The 27444-nt window shown below is 37.9% G+C and overlaps 1 protein-coding gene across 1 annotated transcript in view; it reads left to right on the top strand.

Moving 5' to 3' along the window:
• Nucleotides 1–17912, top strand: part of PIGK (phosphatidylinositol glycan anchor biosynthesis class K) — a gene marked incomplete at both ends in the record, with an annotated part of 145814 nt that extends 127902 nt beyond the window's left edge. The window contains one exon of the mRNA XM_079697661.1: nt 17796–17912. Coding sequence (XP_079553787.1) covers nt 17796–17912 — 117 coding nt within the window. The remainder of the gene's footprint in view (nt 1–17795) is intronic.
• Between the last annotated feature and the right edge of the window lie 9532 nt (nt 17913–27444).

Below are 27444 nucleotides of genomic sequence, written 5' to 3'. Positions count from 1 at the left end.
AGAAGCAGGTAGAACTGAGAGCTTATATACTTTAATAAAAAAGCAATAAATTTGTGGGAAAGTGATGAGACAGAGGGACTTGGGCTAGAGGGGCAGTAAATTGTGGGAAAGTGACTACAAAAATATATGGGGGAAACTAATGGAAGATAAGGGTTATTTTAGTAGGTTGGTTTGTATAGATTCATTTTGGTGTTGACTCCCAGTCTCCAGTAATGAGAATGTTCTTCCCTTCCTGGTACAGAGAGGGTACCTTTCTCATAGGAAATTTTATGATCTGCTTTTCGGTAGAAAGGTGGAGGTCAGAGAGCTCTTCCTGCACCTCCTGTTTCTCAAGTGACTTCAGTTCAAAATAATATGCCAGAATGGCATAGCTTGGGGTAGCATGTTCTGAACCCATTCAACAGCAATTCTTTAGAGCATGGGTTGGCAAACCATGGTGCATGGGTTGGCAAACCATGGCTCATGGGTCAAATCAGCCCACCACCTGTTTTTGTAAATAAAGTTTTATAGGGACATAACCAAGCCCATTCATTTGCATATTGTCTACAGCTAATATTGTACTTTGAGGCAGAGTTGAGGAGGCAGAGTTGAATACTTAGAAGAAAGATTCTGTGGCCTGCAAAGCCTAAAATATTGATATTTACTCTCTGGCCCTCTATAGAGAAATGAAAAAAGATTCCTGCTCTAAAACCTTGAAATGCTTTCTCAGAATCATTCATATTTAGAAACATGACTAATTTATAAAACTACTGCATGTACCTTAATTTTATTTAAGAAGTAAGGATTTGTCTACTTTTCTGTATAAACATAAATGAAATGATCTTTTTCATGACCTACAAATGTAAGTACAAAGGAACCTATGTTAATATACATTACTACTTTTACAAGTAAGAATAACCATATTTACAAGCCCCTTAGCTCAAATGGCTTCTACATAGTAGGCATTGAGGAAATATTTGTTGAATTTATTATTGGCAATAAATCTAGAAAAATATAAGACAAAAAATATAGTACAAAGGGATTCTTCTAGCTTTAAAATAAAAGAGCATTTCTGAATTTTGAAAGCATCTGTCAACCTATTAGGAAAATATGTTTTACTTCCATTTTTCATGTGTAGGGAATAGATATATACACATTAAAGGTGCAGAGAATGATGAGATAGTATCTTTAAATCTGTTAGTGTTAGTATGCACTTAAATATCCCTTGCTACATGAATTACAAAAAAAAGGGTAAATCCTAGTACTTTTTAATGTAACCATTTATATGTAGAAATATAAATTAGAGCATGTGTGTGGAAGTATTTCTCGCTTTAAATGATCAAATTTGCAGTGGTTACAAAGACATCTCTAACTGCAGGCATGTGCCAGTGTAAAGTGGAGACTGATGCATTTAAAGATGCATTCCATGTGTGCTGTATCTGCTACTTGATCATGAATAGCTAGGAAGGCAGTACTCAGGAGAGCCAGCATTTCTGGGCACGTGCCTTGTACCCATTTAGTCTCTTGTTGATATACCAACATTTCTTCCCCAGTTCTACCCCTAAATCCTAATACCAACTGTCTCCAATATGTGCTCTATATAGCTCGTTAGTCTTGTGCTTATTTTAATTGCCCATTAATATCTGTGAGGTTAAAGGAGTTGCCTGGAGGAGAAGTCTGGACCCATTCCCAGAGGAATTCTGCAGTTTAGTAGCATTTTTGTAATGGTTAAGAGCACTGACTTTGAAATCAGACTAAACCATGTTTCAGTCCTAGCGAAACCACTTACTAAAACTTCTAGCTTGTGACTAGTCAGGTTGCTCAATCAGTTTTCTCATGTTTGAAATAAGATAATAATAATTATGTCACAGTGCTATTGTAAGGATTAAATTAGATAATATATATGGAGGTCTTACAAAGGAGTAAGCACTTTGTACAGCACTCCATAAATGATAATCATGATTATGGGTAGTGGTGGTAGTTTTGTAACAATTGTTAATTTTCCTTATCCATAAAACAGGGTAATAATATTATCTACCTTAAAGGCAATGCATTGACACATTTAAAATTCTTAAAATAATGCATGGCATATGATAAACATTTAAAAAGTGTTAACCATTATCATCTGCAGTTTCTGTTTGACTCTCTTGGGTTCTTCCCTCAGGCATTCTTACCAGTACAGATCTCTTGTTTTACAGGCTGACTGGAAATCCCTTTCCTCTTTCTAGATTCTCTCCTTTCCAAATCAGTTAAAGATGTGGAAATTTTTGTAGACTCTACAGAAATATGTGTCCTTTTAACTCTGACTTAAAATTGGATAATATGGTAATTTGTATCTTGCAAGGTATAACTTGTCAAATTTACTGCCATAAAGTTCTTTTTATATCCTCTTATTACCTTTCGAATGTCTGTGTAATCTATAGTGATATTCCCTCTTTCACTATTCTCTCTTTTTTTTTTTTAATCAGTTTTGTCAGAAGTTTATCAATTTTATTGAACTTTCAAAGAAGCAGTTTTGGGTTGTTGACATTTTTCTCTTTTTTTGTTTTGTTTTGTCTTTTATTGAATTTCACTTTTTAATTTTCTTTTTTCTGCTTACTTGGGTTTCATTTGCTCTTCTTTTTCAGATTTCTTCAAGTGAAATCTTAGATTACTGATTTTAGAAATTTCTTCTTTTCTAATACAAGCACATAAAGCTATACATATCTCTGTAAGCATGTTTTATGGACATCCCCCACATTTTGAAGTGTACGAATAAAGAATGTTGCCTGCCATTTCGGTAAACAGGCTGCCCACCATCAAGCCCTCATCCCCTGCAGCCACCCCTGACAGTGCACCCTGAGGGGAACTCAGGATGGAGAAAAACAGGGTACTGGCGCTAGATAGTTAAGGTGTATTTCAAAGGAATAATTTCGGTAAGCCCAGACTCTTGCATCTTTCCATACATAGAAAAGTGCTAAATTCATTATCTTGAGATGTCTGGTTTTTTTAATATAACTAGCAGTAAGTAATCTTTTGATGTTGGACCCCTGGGTTTGTTTCTTTTTCTTTTTTTTTTCAAAAACTGCTATATATCCTGATACATTCTGGCTCCTACCCTGCCTCTTTGGAGCAGTCCCTCTGAGCTATCTAAGAGGCTGTATCCCAGGCTTAAGTCCTTAGTATGTCTGCCGAATAAAACATAATTTTCAGTTTTTAGGCTTTGCATTCTTTTCAGTTGACAAGTATATTTTCATTTTCATTTTTATTCAGTTCAAAATATTTTTTAATATCCCTTGTGGTTTCTTCTTGGGTTATTCAGAAATGTATTCTTTAATTTCCAAGTACTTGAGGATTTTTCCAATTTATCTTTTCTGTTACTGATTTCTAGTTGAATTTCCACTGGGTGGAGTACTCTGTGTGATTTCAACCCTTTTAAATTTATTGAGACATGTGTTATAGACCAGAAATTGGTCTATCAGGGTGAATGTTCCATGTGTGCTTATAGAGCATGTGTATTCTATTGTCACTGCGTGGAGTGAAATAAATATATCAGTTACATCAAATTTGTTGATAATGTTCAAATTTTCTATATTCTTACTGATTTTTTTACTTATTAATTCTGAGATTGTGCTGAAATATACAATTATAATTTTTCCTTTCAGTTCTTTCAGTTTTTCATATGTGTATTTGAAGCTTTAAGTACATACGCATTTAGAATTGATATGTCTTTTTGATGAATCAATCCCTTTATTTGTATGAGAAGTTCCTTTTTATCCCTATAATATTCAATGGTCTAAAGACTACTTTGTTCTGACATTAATATGGCCTGCCCAGGTTTCTTTTTCCATGGTCTTTCTTTTTCCATTTGGATACTTTTAACTTATCTGTTTTGAATTTAAAGTAGTTTCTTATAGGTAGAATAGCATTGAGTTTTATGTTTTTATTCAACTTGACAATCTTTGCCTTTTAACTGGAATGTTAAGATCCTTTCACTTAATGTAATTATCAGTATTTAAATTGGATTTAAATCTGGTTGGATTTAGATCTACTATATTGCTGTTTATTTTATACTTGCTCCATCTGTTTTCAATTCCTTTTCTTTTTCTGTTTTTTATTATTTTGTATGATGCCATTTTAAATCCACTTTTGGTTTATTAAGTGAATCCACTTTGTTGTTGTTACTCTAGGATTTATAATATGCATCTTTAATTTAATACAGTCTACTTTAAATAATATTATATTATTCTGTGTATAACATAAGAACTTTATAATGATATATTCTCAATTCCTCCCTTCCATCCTTTGTACTGTAGTTGTTATACATTTTGTTCCTACATATTTATGAACCCCACAATACATTATTATCATTGTTGCTTTAAGCAGTCAATTATCTTTTAAGGAAATTTTAAAATGAGGAAAATATTTTTATATTTGTTTACCAGTTTATCATTTCGATCTCTTCTCTTTCATTTGTGGAAGCCTGTATTTCCGTCTGGTATAATTTTCATTCTGCCTGAAGAACTTCTCTTAACATTTCTTGTATTATAGGTCTGCTATAGGTATACCTTGTAGTATAGGTATTTGGTATACTACCTTGTAGTATAGGTCTGCTGCAGTATACATCTGTTGAATTCTCAAAGCTTTTGTTTTACTGAAAGTTTATTTCATGTTCATCCTTGAAAGATTTTTTCACTTGGCAGATTTTCCCTAGAATTCTAGGTTAACAGTTGTTTTCTTTCTGTACTTTAAAGATGTCTTTCCATTGTCGTCTGGTCTCCATAGTTGCTGACAGCACATCTTCAATCATTCTTACCTTTGTTCCTCTGTAGCAGGGGTCAATACACTTTTTCTTAAAGGACCAGATAGTAAATAGTTTAGGTTTGTGGGTCATCTGGTCTTCTTTACAACTACTGAACTTTGGTGTAGTGTGAAAGCAGCAACAGACAATATGTAAATGAATGAGTGTGGCTGTGTTCTCATAAAACTTTATTTGTAAAATCATGTGACTGGCTCATCTGCTGTAGTTTGTTGAACTCTGCTCTGTAAGGACAAATCTCTTTTTATCTGACCTCTTTTAAGGTGTTCTCTCTATCACTGTTTTTCAGCGTTTTGATTATGATGTTCCTTTGTGTGGCTTTCTCTATGTTTCTTATGTTGGTGTTGAGCTTTGTGGATTTGGTGGTTTATAGTTTTTATGAAATCTGGAAAAAATGTCACTCATTGTTAGTTTTACATACTTTTGTCCCTCCCTACTTAGGACTCCAGTTGCATGAATGTGATCTTGCTTAATATTATGCCCCCAATAGGCATATCTTAGGCTCTGTTTATTCTTTTCTCTTTCTGTCCTTCATTTTGAGTACTTCTATTGCTATCTTAATAGTTCTCTGTTAATTCTTCTGTAGTGTCTAATCTACTGTTAATTTCATCCAGTGTATCTTTCATTTTATATATATTTTTCATCTCTAGAAATCCTATAATGGGTCTTACTTAAATATTATATTTCTCTCCTCATATGTTCATGTTTTCCTTTACATCCAATTTATAATAGCTGACCTAAGATCCCTGTCTACTAAATCCATCATCTTTTTCATTTATGTGTCTATTTCAATTGATTAATTTTTCTCTTGTCTTTGGCTGATATTTTCCTCCTTCCCATGTCTTTTTTAAAAATTGGATGCTAGCTATTTTAATTTTTTGTTGTTGTTGGCTGTTGCATTTTGGATTTTTGTTTTATTCAGGTAGCGAGTGTTGGATTTTGTTCTAGGATCAGTTTGATTCCACTAAGGATTGCTTTTAAGTTGTTTTAGGCAGGTCCAGAGTAGTCTTTTTTTGGGGGTTGGAGATAGCCCCACTGTCTCTGATTTATTCTGATTTAGCCCCACTATAAGCTGGGACAGGGTGCTCTGCATATTATGAGTATTGGGAATTGTTTGGCCTGTTGCTTTTGGTGTGTTGTTTTGTTTTTCTGTACAATCCTCTTGTTATACATGCACAGATTAGAACCTGCCACAGATTTAAGGAAATCCCTCTGCAGTTCTCTGGAGCTCTCTGTGGAGCCCACTCTTCTCCAATAGTCTACCCTGAAAATTCTAGCCAACAGAACCTCCCTGAATTCTAATCTGTGTCTCTTCAACTCTTCAATACTGCCTGGCTCCGTTGGGGTTTCTGTCCTTGTGCTGCAGCTTGGAAATGGCCTCCAGGCAATAAGCTTGGGCAATTGAAAGACTCATCTTATTTGTCTCCATTCTTTCAAGGATCAGAAAACTGCTGCAAATTGTCCAGTATCTGAAAACCATTGTTTCTTACTTTTTGAATGATTATCTAGTTGTTCAGAATGGCAGATAATTCCTATAGCATTTAATCCTACATAGGCAGAAGCAAAACCCTGATTACCTCTTAACAGACACAGATAGATACTATTGATAAATGAAACTTTATTATGTATTTGTGGGAACAGTGGGTTAATTCTCTTAGTTAAGAACTAAAAAGTAGATTCAGTTATTTCAAACTTCAAATTGTTTTACACATTTTTAAGTGAATATTTTTTTAACTTCTCACTAGGGCGTCTTGAAAGAGACTGTATCGTTATTTGATTAATGCAGTTCTTATTTTTTTCCTTAAGTCATAAAACCAAGATGTAAATTGGTACTTAATATTTATATTTGAATATTTTACATTTCTTATTTTCAAGAAGAAAATAATATATAACTAAGACAAATTGATTATTGTATTCAAAGTTTATGAGAGCTTGATAAGGTTCAGAAATGGATAAGGTATCACAAACAGATCAAAATGCAGCAGAATCACACCTGTAAATTAACTATAGTGTAAGATATAAACCAAATATCATCAGTGCCCTGAGAAGAAGAAAGTAATTCTTACCGAAGTATGAGAACAGGCTTCACCTGGAGGTGATATTTGAGCAAGGTCTTAGAGAATAGACAGGTATGAAAGAGTAGGAGGAATTAGTCTAGAATATTTCATTCTCTTTTATTTTTTTTAAACATATAAAGTTAATATCCTAATAAGGTTTTCCACTCAAGGAACAGTTATCAGATGTAATAAATAGTTTCATTTCAAGATTTGTTTGTTAATTAGTTTTCTATAGGTGTGTAACAAACAAATTTAGAAATTTAAAAGCATTTATTATCTCACAGTTTCCATGGCTCAGGAGTCCAGGCACAGCTTAGCTTAATCCTGTGCTCAGGGTCTAACAAGGCTTCAATCAAGGTGTTAACCAGGACTGCAGTCTCATCTGAGGCTCAGAATTTTCTTCCAAGTGTACTGATCATTGTCAGAATTCAGCTTTTCATGTCATAGAACTGACTGTGAGGCAGGTCCTCAGCTCCTAGAGATTGCCTGCCATTCCCTGTCTGTGGTCCACTCCACAGCATGGCTGTGTGATTCTTAAAGACCAACAGGAGAGCATCTCAGCTACTTGTAATATATCTGTCTCTCTCTCTCTCTCTCTTTTTTAAATTTATTTATTTTTGGCTGCGTTGGGTCTTCTTTGCTGCATGTGGACTGTCTAGTTGCGGCGAGCGGGGGCTGCTCTTCATTGCGGTGCGCAGGCTTCTCATTGCGGTGGCTCCTCTTGTTGCAGACCACGGGCTGTAGGTGCCCAGGCTTCAGTAGTTGTGCCACGTGTGCTTAGTAGTTGTGGCTCGCGGGCTCCAGAGCGCAGGCTCAGCAGTTGTGGCGCACAGGCTTAGTTGCTCCGCGGTACATGGGATCTTTCCAGACCAGGCCTGAACCCGTGTCCCCTGCATTGGCAGGTGGATTCTTAACCACTGCGTCACCAAAGAAGTCCCTATCTGCCTCTCTTGACTTATGTCTCTGATATCTAGACCCTCTTTTAAAGGGCTCACCTGATTGGGTCAGCCCCTTCCCCCAGGATAATCTCCTTTTTGATTAACTGAAAGTCACTGATTTAGGGACCTTAATAACATCTGCATAATCCCTTTGTCTTTGCTATATAATGTAACCTAGTCAAAGGAGTGATACCCCATCATATTCACAAGTCCTGTTCACTCTCAAAGGGAAGGAATTATACAGGATATGTACACCAGGGGGAGGGAATCTTGGGGGCTGTCTTAGAATTCTGCTGACCACAGTTTGATTTATACTATTAGTATACTTTGAAGACTACAAGTTATATTTTGTAGAGAGGATGTGGATAGACTGGAAATACTAATAAACTACAACTGATCAAATAGTTGAAGACAAATAAATTACTTTCTAAAGTAATTGTCACCTCAGTAGATTGTTTTTTTTGTTCTTTCCTTAAATAATTTAACTGATCTGATACGCTCATTATATTTTAAGAAGAGAATCTCATTGAAACCTTGTAAAATTTCCATTTGCTTCCCAATAAACATGTACAATTTTTAAAATCCTCAGTTTTTTCTTTTTACATAATTTTAATACTTAGATCTATTCTCTGTTAATTATTTTGAAGTTCTATGGTAGTGTTCTCCTAGCAACATGAAAGGGGAGACCGAACACTGTTCACAATTGGCAGTGTAGTGTTGCTAAGCTACCTGTCTTTTTAATTTGAAATATTAGGCATTTCAATAATAGGTAGCCCTTAAGCTTTTAAGTGTTTGCTCATGACACATTACAGTGTTTTATGTATACTTTTCACCTCTGTATTATAGCTATTATTGTGAAAGTTTAAGAAAAAAAGAAGAGTGTATTTAATATCAGTCAGTAGAGTACCTTAACTACATAAAATTAGTCATTTTATGAGAAGCTCTAATATGGACACAAATGAAATTATAAGCTATACTTTAATATGAACTTACCTCAAATGCAGCTGTACTACAAAATGCAGTAATTATACCAATATTTTATTTGATTTTAAGTAAAATCATTGTAGAATGCCTAAAATATTACCTATAGTTGTTTTAAAACTGGCAGTATTGTTATTCTCTAGGAATATCATTAAATACATACTGAAAAAGCATTTTATTATATTATGTTGCTGTCATGCTATTCACATTACTTTTTCTTAAAGTAGGATATCAAGTACTAAACGGTATCATTGCAGAACATCTCCTAATTTGTAAAAGATGAATATATGAAGATTCTTCTAGGTGTACTCTTTTAATAAAAGTTTTTCCTCTATATTCCCCTTACCCCATAAAAATAATTAAAGAAATACATGTCCACTGTACAAAATATCTTCAAAAGTATAGATAAGTATAGAGAAGAGTTTGAAACTACCTCTAATCCTCCTTCCCCCAGAGAAACATTATTCAGACTTTAGCAATTTCCTTTCTTTGAATATTGTTATAGAAATAAAGATCATATTTCATACTCAATTTGCATCTTTTATTTTCTTATTATTACAGTATAAGCATCTTTACAAATCATTAAAATTGAAAACATTTTTGATGACTAATTATGTGGATGTACAGTATTTCTCATTATATGGTTTCCTGTTTTTATTATGTAAATAACAGTGATAAGAAAATCTTTGTGCAAAACCTTTGTCAGCATTTCTGAATTCCTTACTATAGATCCTAGCTAGGACTGTAACAGATTCTAGGAATGAAAAAATATGAACATTTTAAAGACTTCTGAACATGTAAATAGATTACTTTCCCTGAAAAGTTGACCATCCTTATTAACATTTACTAGTTTAGTTTTAAAAAGAGGAAGAAATAGTTAATATATTACTTTTAACTTGTTTTTATGATCAAAAAATTGCATTTTTTCAAGTGTTGATTAGCCATCTGTAATTATTATTTTGTGAGAATTTCCATTTCCCTGTAACATTTGTTGATATATCCATGTGTCTTTTCTTACTGATTTTTGGGAGATCTTCAAGTACTGAATTTATTCCCCTTTCTGTCATATTTTCCCATGTATTTGCCTTTTAATTTGATTTATACACTTTGTAAAATACAGATCTTTCAAAAAGTTCTTTTAAAAATCTCTCCACCTTTTCTTTTTATTTCCATTTATTGCTTTTAGACTTATAAATCCCTTTACTGTGTAGATTCTCCTACATTTGATCTCCTTTTACCATATTCACCTGTGGGCGGTTGCTGGGTAAACTCCCAGAGGCATCTCATTGTCTCAAATCCCAGCATGCAACTGGACATTCACAGAGTGAACCTCTCGGCCCTGATGCTTGCTATTCCCAAACTGCATCATTTCTTTCATCAGGGTTCCCTAAGCGCCAGGGGGTTTGGCAGTGAACAAAGCAGATGCAGATCTCCTTCTTTCATCTTCCTCCTGCTAACTAGGCTGGAGCATCGCTCTTTTCCCACTGCCTGGCTTTTCTCATAACCGTGACTTTGCTCCATGTGCCACTGTTTGGGTGTTGTCTCCTCCTCTCCATCAATTCAGCTATGACACCTTGTTCAAGGGCCAGCTCATCCAAGAAGTCCTTCCTGAGTAGCCACCCACCTGATAGTCCCTTAGCTTGCAGGCCCTTTGACTCATGTGTTCTGCTCTCCACAATGAGCTCCTTTGTAACTGCTCTCCACTGGTACCATTAAAGTAGCTACCATTGTGATGGATCCCTGGGTGCCAGTTTACAAAAGTAATTAAAACATTTTTTTTACATCTAATATTTTTACATCTAATTCTTAACCATGTGAAGTGTATTTTGATTTATAGTGTTGGGTTAGAAACAAAACTGATTTTTTTTTAATGTTAATCCATTGTTAGAGCACCAGTAAGAATATTTCCTTGCCCATTGATTTGTGATAGTTCTTTTATAATATACCAAATTCGTGGATACTGGGCTGATTGCCAACTCTCTGTTCTGTTTCATTGATCTTTTCTATTTTGCATCAGAACAGCATTATAGATTAGCTTTATCATATCCTTTTTGATATTCGGGACTGTTTACCCCTCTATAGAGTAATACAGATTTTTACCATACATCTTGTGCTCTGGGTATTCCTGGATATTTCATGTTTTTTACTGCTATTGTGAATGAAGTTTTTTTCTATTCTGTTTTCCGATTCATTTTTTGTTTGTGTTTTTTTGTTGGTTTTTTTTTTTTGCGGTACGCGGGCCTCTCACTGTTGTGGCCTCTCCCGTTGCGGAGCACAGGCTCCAGATGCACAGGCTCAGCAGCCATGGCTCACGGGCCCAGCTGCTCCATGGCATGTGGGATCTTCCCAGACCGGGGCACGAACCCGTGTCCCCTGCATCGGCAGGCGGACTCTCAACCACTGCGCCACCAGGGAAGCCCCCGATTCATTTTTACTGGCACATTGGAAGGGTATTTTTTTTTATATTTATCTTAAATCTGAACTCTTTATTCTCAATAATTCTGAGTTGATTTGTAGAGTTTGTATCTAATTATAAAATCTGAAAATATGAAAATTTACTTCTTCCACGAAGTTATATCTGGATTGGCTGAAATTAGAGTGATATTAACTAAAAATATTAATAGTGGGTATTTTTGTTACAAAAAAAACCAGTGGTCAACTTTCTATTGAAAATAAAATTATAGTTAAAAACAAATCATCTTTAGTTATCCTAGGTTAGATTAGTTGCTTTGCAAATTTACCATGTGTAAGATACATCAAGACTCTGGGAGGTATTCATTTCTCTAGCAGAGGGTTGGGTTGGGGGGCAACATCTGATTAATACTAATTGCTAACTAACTTCAAAAGGAAAGGAACTGGACTTGAGATAGAGATTTCAGGGACGTACCTGGTGGTGCAGTGGTTAGGAATCTGCCTGCCAATGCAGGGGACACGGGTTCGAGCCCTGGTCTGGGAAGATACCACATGCCGCGGAGCAACTAAGCCCGTGCACCACAACTACTGAGCCTGTGCTCTAGAGCCCGCGAGGCACAACTACTGAGCCCACGCTCCACAGCTACTGAAGCCTGCATGCCTGGAGCCCGTGCTCCACAACAAAAGAAGCCACCACAATGAGAAGTCTGCGCACCTCAAGGAAGAGTAGCCCCCACTCGCCGCAACTAGAGAAAGCGTGTGCACAGCAATGAAGACCCAACGCAGCCAAAAATAAATTTAAAATAAATTAAAAAATAAATAAAACGGTAAAAAAAAAAAAAAGAGATTGTAGTTTGGAGGGGGAAGGCTAGAGAGAAGCGAGGTGAGTTAGCCTCTAGATTCCCCCACTTTGTCTCCTCAGGAGCAATTCCTAGCATGGTGGCAAGTGGAGTCAGCCTCTTTCCAAGAAGACTACAAGAGAGAGCTAGAAGTGAGCATAACTGCAGCTCCCTTAAAGTGAGGGATGGGTAGCAAAGAACATTCACAAAATTTACCTCTAGAAGACACTATAGCATGACTTCTTCAGAGTCTGGCTGTACATACTGTTCAGGTGTGACAGGTGTTTGTTGAAGTCATTACTTTGTGAAATTTAGCCCAGATGAGTGAATGGGGCTGGATTTCTTATTCTAGGAGGACCCAAGGGGATTATCTTGACAGACCTCCCTCACTTCAACCAAGTTCATGGTCAACAAGGAGTTGCTTAGCTGCCCTTCATACTGTTTTTATATATACCATTGTTGCAGAAACCTGAAGCTACAAGTATGTAGATGGAAACTTTATTTTCTTATGATAATAAAGGATCAGGGTTTTTCCTTCTATATTGATTGTCACCTCAGTGGATGTATTCCATAGCTTTTGATGGATAACAAACTACTCCAAAACTTAGTAGCTTAGAGCATCAACCATTTATTTGGCTCATAATTCTGAAGGTTGGTGATTTAGGCTGAGTTTAGCTAGGCAATTCTATTCTTAGCTGGGCTCCCTCATGAGTCTGTGGTCAACCTTGGGGTGGTTAGGTGATTCTGCTTCTGGAAGTTGGCTAGTTGCTGACTGGAAGACTTGAGTTCTTCTCCGTATGGTGTCTGTACCTCCAGAATCCTTGCCTAGGTTTTTTCTCATGGTGGTAGCAGAGGTCTAAGGGAGAGCAGAAGCAGGCAAAGAAAGCCTCTTGAGGCTAGCGTTGGAATTAGGACACTGTTGCTTTTGTTCCGTTCTGTTGGCCAGAAGAAGTCACAAGGCCAGCTGATTCACAGAAGAAGGACATAGAGTCTACCTGTTGATGAGAGCTGCCATAAAGCAACATATTCCAAAGGGTATGGACACAGGGAAGTATGGGGAATTGGGACCATTTTTTTTGCCATCAGTCTACCACAGTTTGGTGAATGAAGGACTCAGAGATGTGCTTCGGACACTATCTTTGTCGTCAATATAGATTTTAATTTTGCTGTTACAAATTGTATCAGTGCCCTTTTTATCTCAACCTATTGTCCTTGTATCTTGTATTATTTTTCTCTTATACTATTCATTTGGTTTTGGCTTCTTGTGCATTTTTATTCAAGTCCATGTCAAATAAAATTTTTCTAAAATTATCTTTTTGTTCTTTATTAAATCTATTCAGAGATATGTTCTCTGTGTCTTCAGGATATTTCTTCTTCATGTGTGGGAGTATTTTTACTCATGGACCTCACCATGTTTTTTTCCCTTTTTCTTAGAGTTCTGTTAGTATTTGCCAACAGAGCATGTGGACGTTTCTCACTGTCTACTTAGATTTGAATGCCTTTTCAGATCCTCATCTGAAGGATAGTTGTTAGATATTCCCCAGTGACTGGCAGCCAGTCATCAGATGTGGTTTTGCTAAACTAAACTAGGATCATCTGCTACCATGCTATGTATGCCTGGTTTTTGGACAGTTTAAAAAGGTGACGTATGTGGAAAAACCATATTTCTTAACATATGTTATTAAAAGAATTTTTCCTGTATTTTCCCTTCTTTGTAGAGATTTTCATTTGGATATTGAGCCTTCTTAGATGCAGTAAACCATTCTTTTTTTTTTTTTTTTTTTTTGCGGTATGCGGCTCTCTCACTGTTGTGGCCTCTCCCATTGCGTAGCACAGGCTCCGGACGCGCAGGCTCAGCGGCCATGGCTCACGGGCCTAGCCGCTCCGCGGCACGTGGGATCTTCCCGGATCGGGGCGTGAACCTGTGTCCTCTGCATCGGCAGGCGGACTCTCAACCACTGCGCCACCAGGGAAGCCCAGTAAACCATTCTTAGATGCAGTAAACCCTACCTTCTGACATGCTCTTTACTAGGAATTGTACTTAAATGGATGTAGGAAGAAGTGTGCCACTGGTCAGTTGGGAATGAGTTGCACTACTTTGGCTGCCTCATAAAGCCATCCTCTACTACGGCAACACTGTTTCTCTTAAACAGCAGGCAGAAAAAGGGAGAGAACTAAAGTCCCTTTCTCAGCTGACAGAATTACTGTATTTCACAGAGCAAAGCAATCCTTTGTACCCTGTGTACTATTCAGAAAACTGGGCCACCATTAATTTGTTTCTAGACCTGGTTTCTGGACTTACAGATAGTGAAATTGAGGGTTCTTATCAGAGGTTAAATTAATTTTGGTAGAGTGAACTCTTGTCTCTTTCTGTGCCTTTTTCTGTGCCTTTCCTGAGAAGATGGCAGAAGCTGCACTGGCAGGGTTCTACGTGGATGCCATGCTAAGCTAAGAGTCCAAACTGTAATTAATCATTCATTTTCCATTTTTTGTTAATCAAATATATGTAATGAATATCCAATAAAAAATATAGCAACCTCAAATAATAGTTTTTTAAAGGGTGAGGTTTGCTACTTTTGTTAGCTTGTACAGTGTTGTAATATGAATAAATACATCACTCCATAATAATTTTGGAGTAATAACATATACTTCCTAGTCCTCCATTATTGCTTTCAAAGTTTGCTGTTGGCAAACCACAGCTCTAGCACTTTGCTTTTCTCTCTTGTCCTCTCCTGGGCATCGGTGGTCTAAATGTGGGACATGTTTGGCTAAAGAATCAGGAAGCAATGCCTCCAGAATTCTCTGAAACAGTTTTTGGAATAACACATCTTCTAAAGAAGCTATAGTTGTCTTATCTCTGGCAACTATTTCTGGCTGCTAAGTTTAAGACGTAATGGTATGAACTACCAATGTTTGACTAGTAGAAAATAAACAGGACAAAAACTGAGCAATAGTTAATCATGTTTAGTTCACTCACTTGTTTTTTCATGTCACATGTTTGTGATACTTACATTACCTATCTTTAATATAACTATGTTTTATATTAATTATTATAGATTTTCCACTGGAATTAAGATTTTTCACAATGTTGCACAACGTTCCAAGAGCTTATAAACCATCTGAAATGGTTTGAGAACCACTGAGCTTATCATCTTGTAAGATACTAGAGGGAAGGTACTTTTGTCATCATCATCATCACACATGATCAGAAGCCATTGTAGACTTGAGTAGAAAGTAACATGAGGAAACATTGGGCTTAATCCTTGGGGTGTTTGGGGAGTTTTCTGGAATGAGTGGTGGAGGGTGAGAGTAGACATGGCAGTGAGAGTGGAATGTAACCACTGTAAACAACATTGTCAGTTCAGTTCATATTAAGCATTTGATTAAAAACTCCTAAAACTCTAGCATTATTGATCCAGATGAAAATATTAAGGTGGATTTCTCTTCTGTTAGTTTGATAAGTTAATTTTGAATTGATGAAAGTTATACAAATTAAAATTTTAAAAATCATATTTTTTTTCAAACATTGTTCCTCATAACTGGCAAACACAAATGAAAGTCATCTAAAAAGTACTTTGAGTTTCATATTATTACTTTTCTAGGTAGGAATGTGTAATTATAGGATACGTTTTCAAAACTACATCATTGCAGTAACTATGCATTTATTCATTCCTAGGAGTATGTGTTACTATGCCCTAATTTTACAGATTCAGAAATTCAGAGTGGAGTAGTGGCTTGGCAGGCTTTAAGCATTAAAACTAAACTTTGAATCCAAGGCAGTTGATGCTAAATCCCATGCTCTTTGAACCACACCACAACATGCCTTGGTTTGTAAATTATTTATTTAATTTCTTAAATAACAAAAGTAATATATGCTCAAGGCAAACAATACCTAAATGCATACATTATATATGGCAAATATATATTATACAGATATATATTTGTATTTTGGAAAGATGTGTCTAGCAGCACTATGGTTGACAGATGGAAAATAGGGAACCTTGGAGGAAGAGAAACTAGTTAGGAAACTATTTCAGTAATCCTGACAAGAAATGATAACAGCCTCCCTCCCTCCCTCCTTCCTTCCTTTCCATGTGATGATCTGAGGATTGAGTGAAGAGCATTAGGTGTCCTGGTTATGTAGGGGAAAAACCAAAGTATAAGATGTGGAAACCTCTAAGAGATTTATGAGCCTTTCTGGGATCTAGTTTACATGGTGACTAAAGCAAATTTCAGATTACAGTTTCTTTTCACTTTAGTCTATTCTAAAATAGGATTCTTATAACTATCCTTACAATCTTGGCTAGTAATTCAGGAAGTAGAACTCATAAAGAGATCGTAGTCACGGACCTTCAGTTTCAGGATCATAATGTAGCTGTTGAAATGACAACTAAATGGGGAAGACTGGTGTGCCTTTCTTTGCTGGGCAAAGAAACACACAAGACACTTGGCTGGATGTTGAAGGGTAAGGAGTGGAGAAGGGCATGTAAAATGGACTCAGCCAGACCTTGTCCCTGGAAGTTTGCAGGGAGATAAATGATAAAGGTAACTATAATAGTAGATAGGAGTAAAAGTAGAAGGGGCTACAGATTCAAAGAAAAGAATTTATCATTCAGGAAAATCTGGAGGAGTTGGCATTTGAGTTAGTGAGCCTTTTTTTTTTTTTTTTTTTTTTTTTGCGGTACGCGGGTCTCTCACCGTTGCGGCCTCTCCCGTTGCGGAGCACAGGCTCCGGACGCACAAGCTCAGCGGCCATGGCTCACGGGCCCAGCCGCTCCGCAGCATGTGGGATCCTCCCAGACCGGGGCACGAACCCGCATCCCCTGCATCAGCAGGCGGACTCTCAACCACTGCACCACCAGGGAAACTCTGAGTTAGTGAGCTTTGAATAGGAAGAATAGAATAAGGAGCATTCTACCTCAAGGGAGTAATATGACCAAACTCACTGGCCCCCCCAAATATTTGTTGAATATCTGAATAAATGGAATCAGGTAGCATTGTTTTTCCACCAATTTACTCGGTATAATATAGTGTCTCCTATATGCCAGGCACTGTGGCAGGTAGGTGCTAGGACTATAACAAGATGACCCTCATAGAGAGTCATCCTCTAATAGGAGAGACAAGTAAAACAAACTAATGACTATAAATTCAAACTGAAAAAGGACTGTTAGGCTACTGAATAACTTGGGTGAAAAGAGATATTGGATAGGGTAGTCAAGGAAGGCCCCTTTGAGGGAACAAAATGTCATTTGAAACTGATCTTTGTAAGAACCACTTTGAGTTATTTACCCTGTTTCAAGTCTTTACCATTGTTGCTATCCAAATACAGTCCTCCAGGACTGGTTCCAGGACCCCTGCAGATACCAAAGTCCGTGGATGCTCAAGTCCCTTATATAAAATGGTGTAGTGTTCGCATATAGCCTAAGACGTCCTCCCTAGACACTTTAAATCATCTCTAGATTACTTATAATACCTAATACAATGTAAGCACTATGTAAATAGTTGTAAATATGATGTAAGTCCTGTGTAAATAGTTTCTGGTGTGTGTCAAATTTAAAATTGCTTTTTGGAACTTTCTGGAATTTTTTTTCCCAATATTTTCATTCCACATTTGGTTGAATCTGTGTGTGGAACCTGCAGATAGGGAAGGCTGACAGTACATTTAATTTGTCTAAATTACTCCCCCTGAAAGTACAACCTGTGAATTTCCTATTTTCCATCAGTATTTATTTTATCTATTGTTGACTTATTTACCTGTTGTTAAATTTATAATGTCATCCTTGTTTTGCAGAAACCAAAGCTGAAAGATTGGCATCCTCCTGGGGGTTTTATTCTGGGATTGTGGGCACTCATTATCATGGTTTTCTTCAAAACTTATGGAATCAAGCATATGAAGTTCATTTTCTAGATGCGATGATGTATGAAGAACACTACATGGAAGACTACAACCTTGGATAAAAGTTCATGTCAATATATTTTTTAAAATACATTGCTCTTGTGTGATTTGGCAGAAAGTATAAGGAAGCTAAATGTGAAAGAACTATTGGTTTTATAACTCAAAAATAATTGTTAATGCAAGTGCTAAATGACACTAAATATATTTCAGTTTTTCATTTTGTATTATTAAAATATTGGGACAAAGAGATCAGAATATACTCACTGACTCTTTATGAAAATAAGAATTTCCCCTTGTTTTATCCCCTTTTCATTTGGAAAAGAAAAAAATGTGAAGACATTAAATTCTCACTAGCAAGGGTAACTTTTGTTAGTATTTTTGTATATGTTCTCCCAGTCTTTTTCATACTTTTTTCTAAAATAGAGAGCATATAGAACATACCATTTTATAACCTTACTTGTCATTTCGCAGTATGTTGTCAACCCTTTCCCTCTCCTTGGATATTCTTCAAGAAAACATGAATGGCTGCACACTATCCATTTTATGAATGTACAGTAATTTATTTAATATTCTTCTATAATTAGACCACTTACTTTGTTCCCCAAATTTTCTTTTGGTTCATTCTTTAATGTGTTAATATTTTGTCAGCTATTCCTAGAATTCTGCAGCTAAAATGATAAGTAGATATGAATAATCAGTTTCTTAATCTGTGGTACTGACAGTCTCCAGGACCTTATTTACTGTCAGTTTATCTGGAAAATTTAAGATCTTGGGGAATTTCACATACTGATTGCTCAAGAGACACAAACCTAATCATTTTTCATTTCTAAGCATTCTGTGACCCTCTAGAATTGATCACCTCCTCTTCTGTTTCCACGCTGAAAGACATGTTGTTTCATTCTGTTTAAGGTAAACCTTGCCCACTGGCTGGATCTACACTTTTTCTGGGACAATCCCATAAAACGGATGGACTGTAGGAAAAATTCATGCTTGTGGCCCTGTCTTCGTGTCTGACTGATGTATCACATAAGGCAGTAAGCTCTTTTCTGGTCTCTGACAAGATGCAAGAGCTTATATCCCCATCACTGATTTTTTTCATCTTGCCAGCCATCTTCGTATCTATCTCGTAACTGGAAATGGTATTGAGATTGTGCTTTGCTGTCAGCCCCAGATATTGTTTTTTCACATATAAGTGGTAAAAAAAAAAGTGAAAGTTGAGTATTCATGTCCCATGGGATACTTTTTTGTATTTTATCTGTTTTATCCAGGAACTTCATGTTAATCTTTATTCACTGTGAAGATATGTTTTGTAATTGTAGGAAACATTCAGAAGACAACCCTTCCTCTACAATAAAACCTCTTAAAATTAATAGTCCTTAGACTCTGTTTTCCTTTTAGCACTTAAAATATTACCCTTTAATTATATGCAAAATGGTCATGCTTTTCACAGGCAAGGGATTAACTGTGTTATCTCTCAGATTAGAACAAATGACATTGAGGCTTTTTGCCAGCTCTGAATCTTCATTTTAATTGATCTTTTTATTGCTGCACTAGATAAATGAAGAAGGACAATTTTTATCTGATTATATGGAGAAGCATCTTTTTGTACATAGAAAGGGGGAAAAACTTAAATTCGAATAGCTGGATTGTAGTAGTGCTAAGAGACAAAAAAAGGTTAACCATGTAAACACTTACATAAGGTCATGGACACTCTGGTGGCCGGGAGCTACTTAGAGTAGTAAAGGAAATATGATTGTTCTTGAGCCAAAGTCATTTAGTTTGAGTATAATGAAACATACCCTGATGGTAAAGACTACCGGAAAGTAAAAGGATTCCTCTTCAGAGATTGTAGAAGGTGCCCTTCTTAGTTAAAACCAAACTGGGAAAAGTAATACTGGGTATAATATACAGTATTAATTTTATTCCAGACAAATTTCAAAGGGCAATTATTTCTTTCTGTTTCATTATTGAATTTTCATAATATAGTTAAAGCAAAAATCTTTAAATATGTTAAATGTTTAGCTCATAACCATAATCTTTTTACATAAAGTATATTCTGCCTTCAGTAATAAGTAAATCCTCTGCATATGTTAAGTGGGTAATATCGTAAGTATAATTAAATGGCCCAGACTTTAAATGATAACATAAAAGCACATCCTTAAATATATTTTCCTTGAGTCACAAAGAGCTGAACAACTGAAAGGTGTTTTCCTTTTGCCTTTCTAACAGTGTTATCGTGGGGATCAGATGAGCTAATGATATGACTACACACTTTGGAAATTGTGAATATTTGGTGGTGTTATTTTTCTTTTTTCTGCCTAGGAAGATACCAGTGGGGAAGTTAATGGTGCCAGGGTCCCACTTATTTACCTTTCTAAGCTGCTCAGTGTGATTCCCATTCTCTTCAGTATTCTTTTTCTCCTCCCCTGCAGTGTCTCCTATATTCCTTGTCCCTTCAGGGAGACAAGGAATATAGATAAATGGATCCCAGCAGACATGTCCTGACCTTTTGGGGGAGGGACAGGGCATACTGATGCCGTTCTGCAAAGGCAGCCTGCGTGAGAAAAAGAAACCAAATGATGTGGATTTTAAAATTATGAAAGACATTCATTTACAGTTTATGAAAGGGAAATGTAGTTTAGAAGCAAAGCTGATTAAATTGGATCAAGAAAAATTGGAATTAAGTACAAAAAACAATGCATACATGTATGGTTTCAATTTTTATATATCCTCAGCTAGTTGAAAATGATGATTCCCACAGCAAGCATAACTCAGCTTGTTTCTGCTTACTGAGTATTTTCTACTGTGGTATATGTTGATAACATTTCTTCCCTTATGTATGTTGTACAGCAGAGTTACTGTTACTGTGGGAATCATAATTTGAAATTTTGACTTATGTGTTTCTGGAAGTTTACAATAAATGTTGCATTAACATAGAACTTTTTTTCATTGATTTTTACCAAAATTAAATTCATCTATAGCAGATATACTGTTTTAACTTATGACAGAAACATTTTATAAACATACCACAAGGTATGTCTGTAACATGAGATCAGTCTCCATTTCACTTTCTGGAATCAGCCCCATTACTTCACTGTCACATTTCCTGCCTGAGTACATTTACCTGCTTAGGTACCTGATGCGTAAATATGAAAGTCTTTCAGTTCATGGACAATACACCTTAGTAATAACCGGTCTTTTTCCTTTTAGTGCAAAATTTTACTGTTTCAGAAATGTGCTATGAAATATCTGTTATAATTTAACTGAGTAGACCCTTGAATAACAGGATTGATACAGATGAAGGTGTGACCAAGAAACTCATTATTAAAAATTCATTTACTCCACACTTGGGAAGGTGGTCACTGTCATTCTCGTTTCACTTGGCCTGCTTGCAGCCTCAGAGACTTGAGAGGACTTTCAGATGTGCCCGATGTATATACCCAGAGTTTACTGGGCTCATATGATATGACCCTCTTCTCATGATGGAAGTACCAGCTCTGACTGCTAGAATCTCAGGGACAGCTGGCGGTAGCAATGTAGGTCACTTTCTTCGGGGTCATTAAATAAAGTCATAAATGTAAAGCACATCATACAATGGCACATGGGAGAGGTTCAACCTTTTGTTCTTTGCTGGGCAGGGCTCTACCTAGCTCTTGTTTTTAACCTCCACTCAGGTCACTCTTTAAAGAACTATTGGCCTTGGTGCTCCTGGGCTGTCCTGTCCCCTTTGGTTTTCAGCGGATGTCATTTTGAGGTAACAGTTTCTTTTCACTTTCAACGCTGTCGCAACAGTTTCAATCCACAGGTTCTCTTGCCTCTCTTTTCGGTTTTTCCATTTTAGATAGGCTGAGGCTTTTCTCCACCTTCCCTCAGCCTTAGGTTTTTATTATCTTCTCTCTGTGGCTTATCCACTCTCTTGGAAACAAATATAGCATGATTATTGAGCAGTCTAGCCTCACCCCAGGCCCCAGATGTCTGGATAATTACCCTGTCTGAATTTCTCTTTATTTCTCTGTCACATTGGGTACTGCATTTCCAGGAGAAGACCTCCTCCTCTCCCCGCAACCGTGTTAGTTAGAACTTTTAAAGTTTCAAATGATAGAAAACCAACTAGAAAAAATTTAGGCCAAAAAAGGAATTTGCTGGAGAATATTAGGATATCTTACAAACTTGCAGCAAGGGGGTCTGGTGTGAGCCTCACTAGGGACTGGCATGGCACCTGGATATTCTTCTCTGCATGTCTCCTTTTGGCTTTCTTACTGGCTTTCTCACATGACTGGTGACTCCAGAGCCTGATATCCTGTGCTTCATCACAAGAGAGGGAAAAGTTCCATTTTTCCTTTATTTCCAGTTCTGAAAGTCTTGGGGAAGAACTGATTAACCTGTTGGCATCAAGGGTTCACCTGGCCAGAGAGTCAAGCTCCTTCCTGTAAGCACATAAGGACCTCTGGTGGCAAACTCCTGTCTAGTAGGGTCCCTCCCAGAGAAGGGAGAGATCACAGGAGCCAGGCAGTCACCCTTACTACTACTTTCTACTAACTTGCTATTCAATGTGTGGTCTGTGGAGCTGCAGCATCACCCTGGAGCTCGCTAGAAATGCAGAATGTCAGGCCCCACCCTAGACCTACTGAACCAGAATCTGCATTGTACAAGATCCCCAGGGAATTCACATGCACGTGAAAGTAGGAGAGGCACTGATCTACACCTTGTACTAACTAACTCAATTTTATCTCTTAAAAAGGAGGTTGTAAAAGATTGCAAATACTCACTTGTAAAACAAACAGCCATGGGTAGCATATTTTATGGGTTAATTGACTCTTTAGCATTATTCTTTTTCTTAACTTTTTATTTTATATTGGAGTACAGTTGATGAACAATGTTCTGTTAGTTTCAGGTGTACAGCAAAGTGATTCAGTTATACATATACACGTATCTATTCTTTTTCAAATTCTTTTCCCATTTAGGTTGTTACATAATATTGAGCAGATTTCCCTGTGCTATACAGTAGGTCCTTGTTGGTTATCCACTCTTTAGCATTATTCTTGACTCTATTAGACCTTTTAATGCTATAGACCACTCTCGTTCTCATTTTCTTTTCCTTCTGAGGCTTTTTCAAAATGTTTAGTGGGCATCTAATTAGCACTTACTGTATGTAGTGTCTGCAGTTTCTTTGACACGACTGTCATCAGGAGTGTGAGTCTAAATTCCCCTTCCCTGAATACAGGCTGGCCTTAGTGACTTAATTCTAATAAATAGAATGTGGCGGAATAATACTGTGTGACTTCAAGGCTAGGCCATAAAAGGTGATACAGCATCTGCCTGGCTCCTTCTCAGGATACATCTCTTGGAACCTAGCCACCGTGCCCTGAGGAAACCCAAGCCACTTGGAGAAGCCAGGTATGTTTATTTTGGCTATTACCCTGGCAAGGTCCCAGCCACTAGCCAACATCAACTTCCAGACACATGGGGGAGAGAGCCTCCAGATGTTTCCTGATGGCAACAGTGGGAGAGACCCACAAGTGACAGCCACCCAGTTCCCGTTCACTCCCAGAACCGTGAGAGATAATAATGTGAAAAAAATTGTTATTTTTACCTCAGTATGTTTGGGATGGTTTGTTGTACAGGGATAGTTACTGAAACACTGTGTTAATACCTACCCACTTTAGTAGATGCTAGGAGAGATTACAAAGAAACAGAATTCTTTTTTCAAGAATTACAAATCAATTCTTGAAACACATGTGAAAGGATGAAATAACTGTATAGCAGAAAATGACAAGTGCCATGTAACAAGAGCTATAGAATAGGGAGTTTAAAAAGAAGCTTCTAACTTTAATTGCTAAAGAGATGCATTATTCATATTGTATTTATTCTCAGGGGAACAGAGAAGACTTCAAGAAGGAAATGAAATTTGAGCAATCAGATTAGACTTCTCTTGTTTTCCCTCTCCTTTTCCCATTACTGCTCTTTCAAAATTGTAATTTTTCTTCAGTCCTGTTCCACCAACTCAGACTTTGCTATCGTCAGAAGATTTTGCTTTGTAATCTGAAAATTAAGATGGAGGAAGTGAACTAGCTCAACTTCCTTCTCTACCTCTACAAATTCACCTCTCTTTCCCCCCCTCCCATTCCTACCCCAACCCCTTTGGTCTTAGAGATTGAGTTAGACCCCATCCTTCTTCTGGGATATTGCTTACTCATAAAATCACCTTTCTTCTTGCCCTGCAACCTCCCTTTGCATAGAAGTGCTTTCCCTTACATTTTGTAAGATGTTCAAGCTTTCTCATCTGAAAGACTCCTCAAAATTCTATGTCCCCCTTTAAATGCTAATATAGAAATGCTATATAGAGCTCTTTTCTACTTCATTCTGTAGCTTATTATTTTGAATGAATGAGCAGCATTCTCTAACTTGGCTTCCTTGCCTTGTATTCATTTGTGAACCTATCTTCTGCTCCCACCACTCGCCTGAAACTATTTTCTTACTGATATCAATGATCTATTTGCCAAATCAGATGGAATTTTACTGCCTGTATCTTTTTTTAATCTCTCCTTAATATATAATAATTGTTGATTACTCCCGGTTTTAGAAACATTTTCTCCTCTGCCTTGTGGTACTGCCATCTCCCCAGGTCTTCTTCACTTGGCCTCTCCTTTTCAGTCTCCAACAAGTGCTTCTCTTTGACAGCGCACCCTGGATGTTCTGCAGAGTTCTGTCCTTGCACTCTTCAAACTTAACACTGTCCCTGAATCTTTTCATCCCCACCTGTGGTTTCCGCTATTGCCTCTACAGCGCTGGCAGACAAATTTGTATATCCCAGGGTCTCTCTTGAGTTCCAGAAGCACCCCCTTCTACCTGAAAACACAGGAATCTCAAACTTGGTGTACCCCAAACTGAACTTACCATATTTCATCATCACCTCATTGCCTGGATCTTCCTTTTCTATTTTCTTTTTTCTTATTTTATATTCTGAATCTTCTCTAGTTGGGCACAGACAGTGAAGACATCTGTGGCCCATGTAAATGTTCACCACAGCATTTACTACACACGAGGCTCCTAATAATCAGGTGGGTGAAATGACATGCTCTGTGGGTGTCAGTTAGCCTCTTTTGCTAGACGTCCCAGTGCTTGCCAGTGGGCCCATGAAGAAAAGTCATTGTGTGGGATGGAGACTATGCAGGGGCTCAGCAGGCTGGATTTCTCCTTACCAAGGCTGATCTGGCTAATGCCTCAGCTGACAGCCTAATCTACCAGTAGCAGAAACCTTCATTAAAACTCAGCCAATAACCAGGTTGATGCCTCCATTCCCCAGGAGGGGGCCAGTCGGCTGACTGGTAGTGGGTTGATTATACTGACCATCATAGAGTGGGCAGAAATTCATTTGCACTGCAATAGATGCATCTTCTGAGTATGGATTTGCATTTCCTGCTCTTAAAGCTTTCGCCAGCATCAACCATCTATGAACTCACAGAAATCCTTATCCACCCTCATGGCATTCTGCTCAGTATTGAGTCAGATCAAAGAACTCATTTCACAGCAGCTAAGTGTGGCAGCGAGCTTATGCCCATGAAATTAATCAAACCTACCACATACCCTATAGGACACAACACTCTGAAAAGAGGGAGCTCTATCTATAGACTTTAAATCAGAGACCATTGCATGGCATTATTTCCCCCATAGCCAGAATGCATAGAACTGGGAACAAGAGTGGAAATGTGAGTAACTCCTCTCACTATTACACCTAACAGTACATTTCCAGAACCTTTGCTAGCTGTCCTGGCAACTTTGAGCTTTGCTAGTATGGTGGTCTTAGGTGCAAAGAAAAGAATACTTTCCTCGAGGGATATAACAGTGGTTCTATTGAATTTGAAGAGAGGATTGCCACCTGGCCATTTGGGACTCTTTATATCACTGAACCAACATGCCAAAAATAAGGAGTTACTCTACTGGCTGGAGTGTTTGATCCCAGTTACGAAAGGGAAGTTGAGTAGCTGCTACGCTGAAGTAGCTGCTCCACTGAAGGCAAGAACAAATATGTGGCAAGAGGATTTTCTAGGGTGCCTCTTACTAGTTCCATGACCAATAGCAAAGGTTAATGGAAACACAAAACAACCATAAAAAGGCAGGACGATTGAGGACTCACTCTTTTGAATGAAGGTTTGGGTCACTCCACCAGATAATGAACTGACCATCTCAGCTTCTGGCTGAGAGCAAGGGAAGTACGCAATAGGTAGGGGAAGGTAGGAAGCCATAGGTATCAACTATGGCCCATGGCCAACTGCTGAAATGTAGTAGTTTTGTGTATTTTCTCTTTGCCTGTTACATGTTTGTGCGTGTATGCTATTTCTCTCTCTTCTCTCTCTTTTCCCCCACTTTTATGCATGTTGGAGGGGCTTAACCTTACAATATAATCTTTAGGTAAGAAAATATTCAATGGGACTGTGATGGAATTTGAGGAGTAATTAGTGTAGCCAGCAGTGCACACAGCAACAGCTGGGGCTGTGTATCTCCTTATTTTGGTGAAGGGTGAGAATTTCTTCACTTGTAAGAAGAATAGCAACATCCTGTTAGATGGAAATTTAGAGTTGTGTCGTTGTACAGAGCTCACATGTGTGGAAGAGTGAATGCAGGAACTGACCAGGCAAAGGACTGTACTGTTCCAATTACCAATTCATTGTCTCAGCTGAACCCTTTAAGACTAATTTCCCCATTATAGTGAACACGATGCTAAGTTTTGTCGGTAGAGGGTGCTGGGGAGGCATGGCAAGAAGAAGGAGCTTCTCTTCCTGTTCCTGGTGTAATCCTCCCATAGGTCTCCTGCAGTGTGTGTGTTTGTGTGTATGTGTGTGTGTGCGCGCGCGCCCGTGCGCGCGCACACATTCACCAGCGCGCATGTGTTTCCTGCAGTGCCCAGCGGTTGGCAGCACAGAGCACCTTCCTGTGGGCAGCTTCATAGCAGAGGGTAGCCAGCAAAGCACCTCCGCATGAGTTGCTGCCTCTGGCTGCTTTGCAGTGGGGCACCTATGGAGGGCACCTTCCCCCAGTGTACCTCCTTGGGCATCTCCATCATGGGTGCTGCTGGCAGGGGCACCTCCTCTGGACAACTTTCCCCACACCCTTTGAGGGGAGTTTTCAGTAAATTTGAAGGTGTGGCTCCTCTGTGAGGATAGCTTTCCCTAGCAGTCCAGAGAGCAGCTTTCCAGCAAGTTCCACTGAGACAACACCTCAGTGAACGTCTCCGCCATTCAATGAGCCCTGCTGCACCCTCTCCAACAATGTCTGGATCTCAGCCCTGGGAGGGGTGGCTTCTCCCTTGGGTCCTCTGCCTCAACCTGAGGTGCGGTGGCCGCTCCTGATACCAGCCATTCCTCTATTCTTTAGAGTTCTCTTTCTCTCTCACTAGCAAATTCCCCCTTGCTCAAATTCCTTGATCAAATTACTATGTGATTCCTGTCTTCTGATTGCACTTTGACTGATATACCTCCTCACAGAAAGCAGATGGCACTAAATGGTGAAATTCTTGGCCACAGTCATTCAAATTGTTCAGATT

Source organism: Hyperoodon ampullatus, assembly GCF_949752795.1.
Source record: "Hyperoodon ampullatus genome assembly, chromosome: 2".
NCBI lineage: Eukaryota > Metazoa > Chordata > Mammalia > Artiodactyla > Ziphiidae > Hyperoodon > Hyperoodon ampullatus.
Note: the sequence above shows the minus strand (reverse complement) of the source record. Positions and strands in the feature narration are given on the sequence as shown.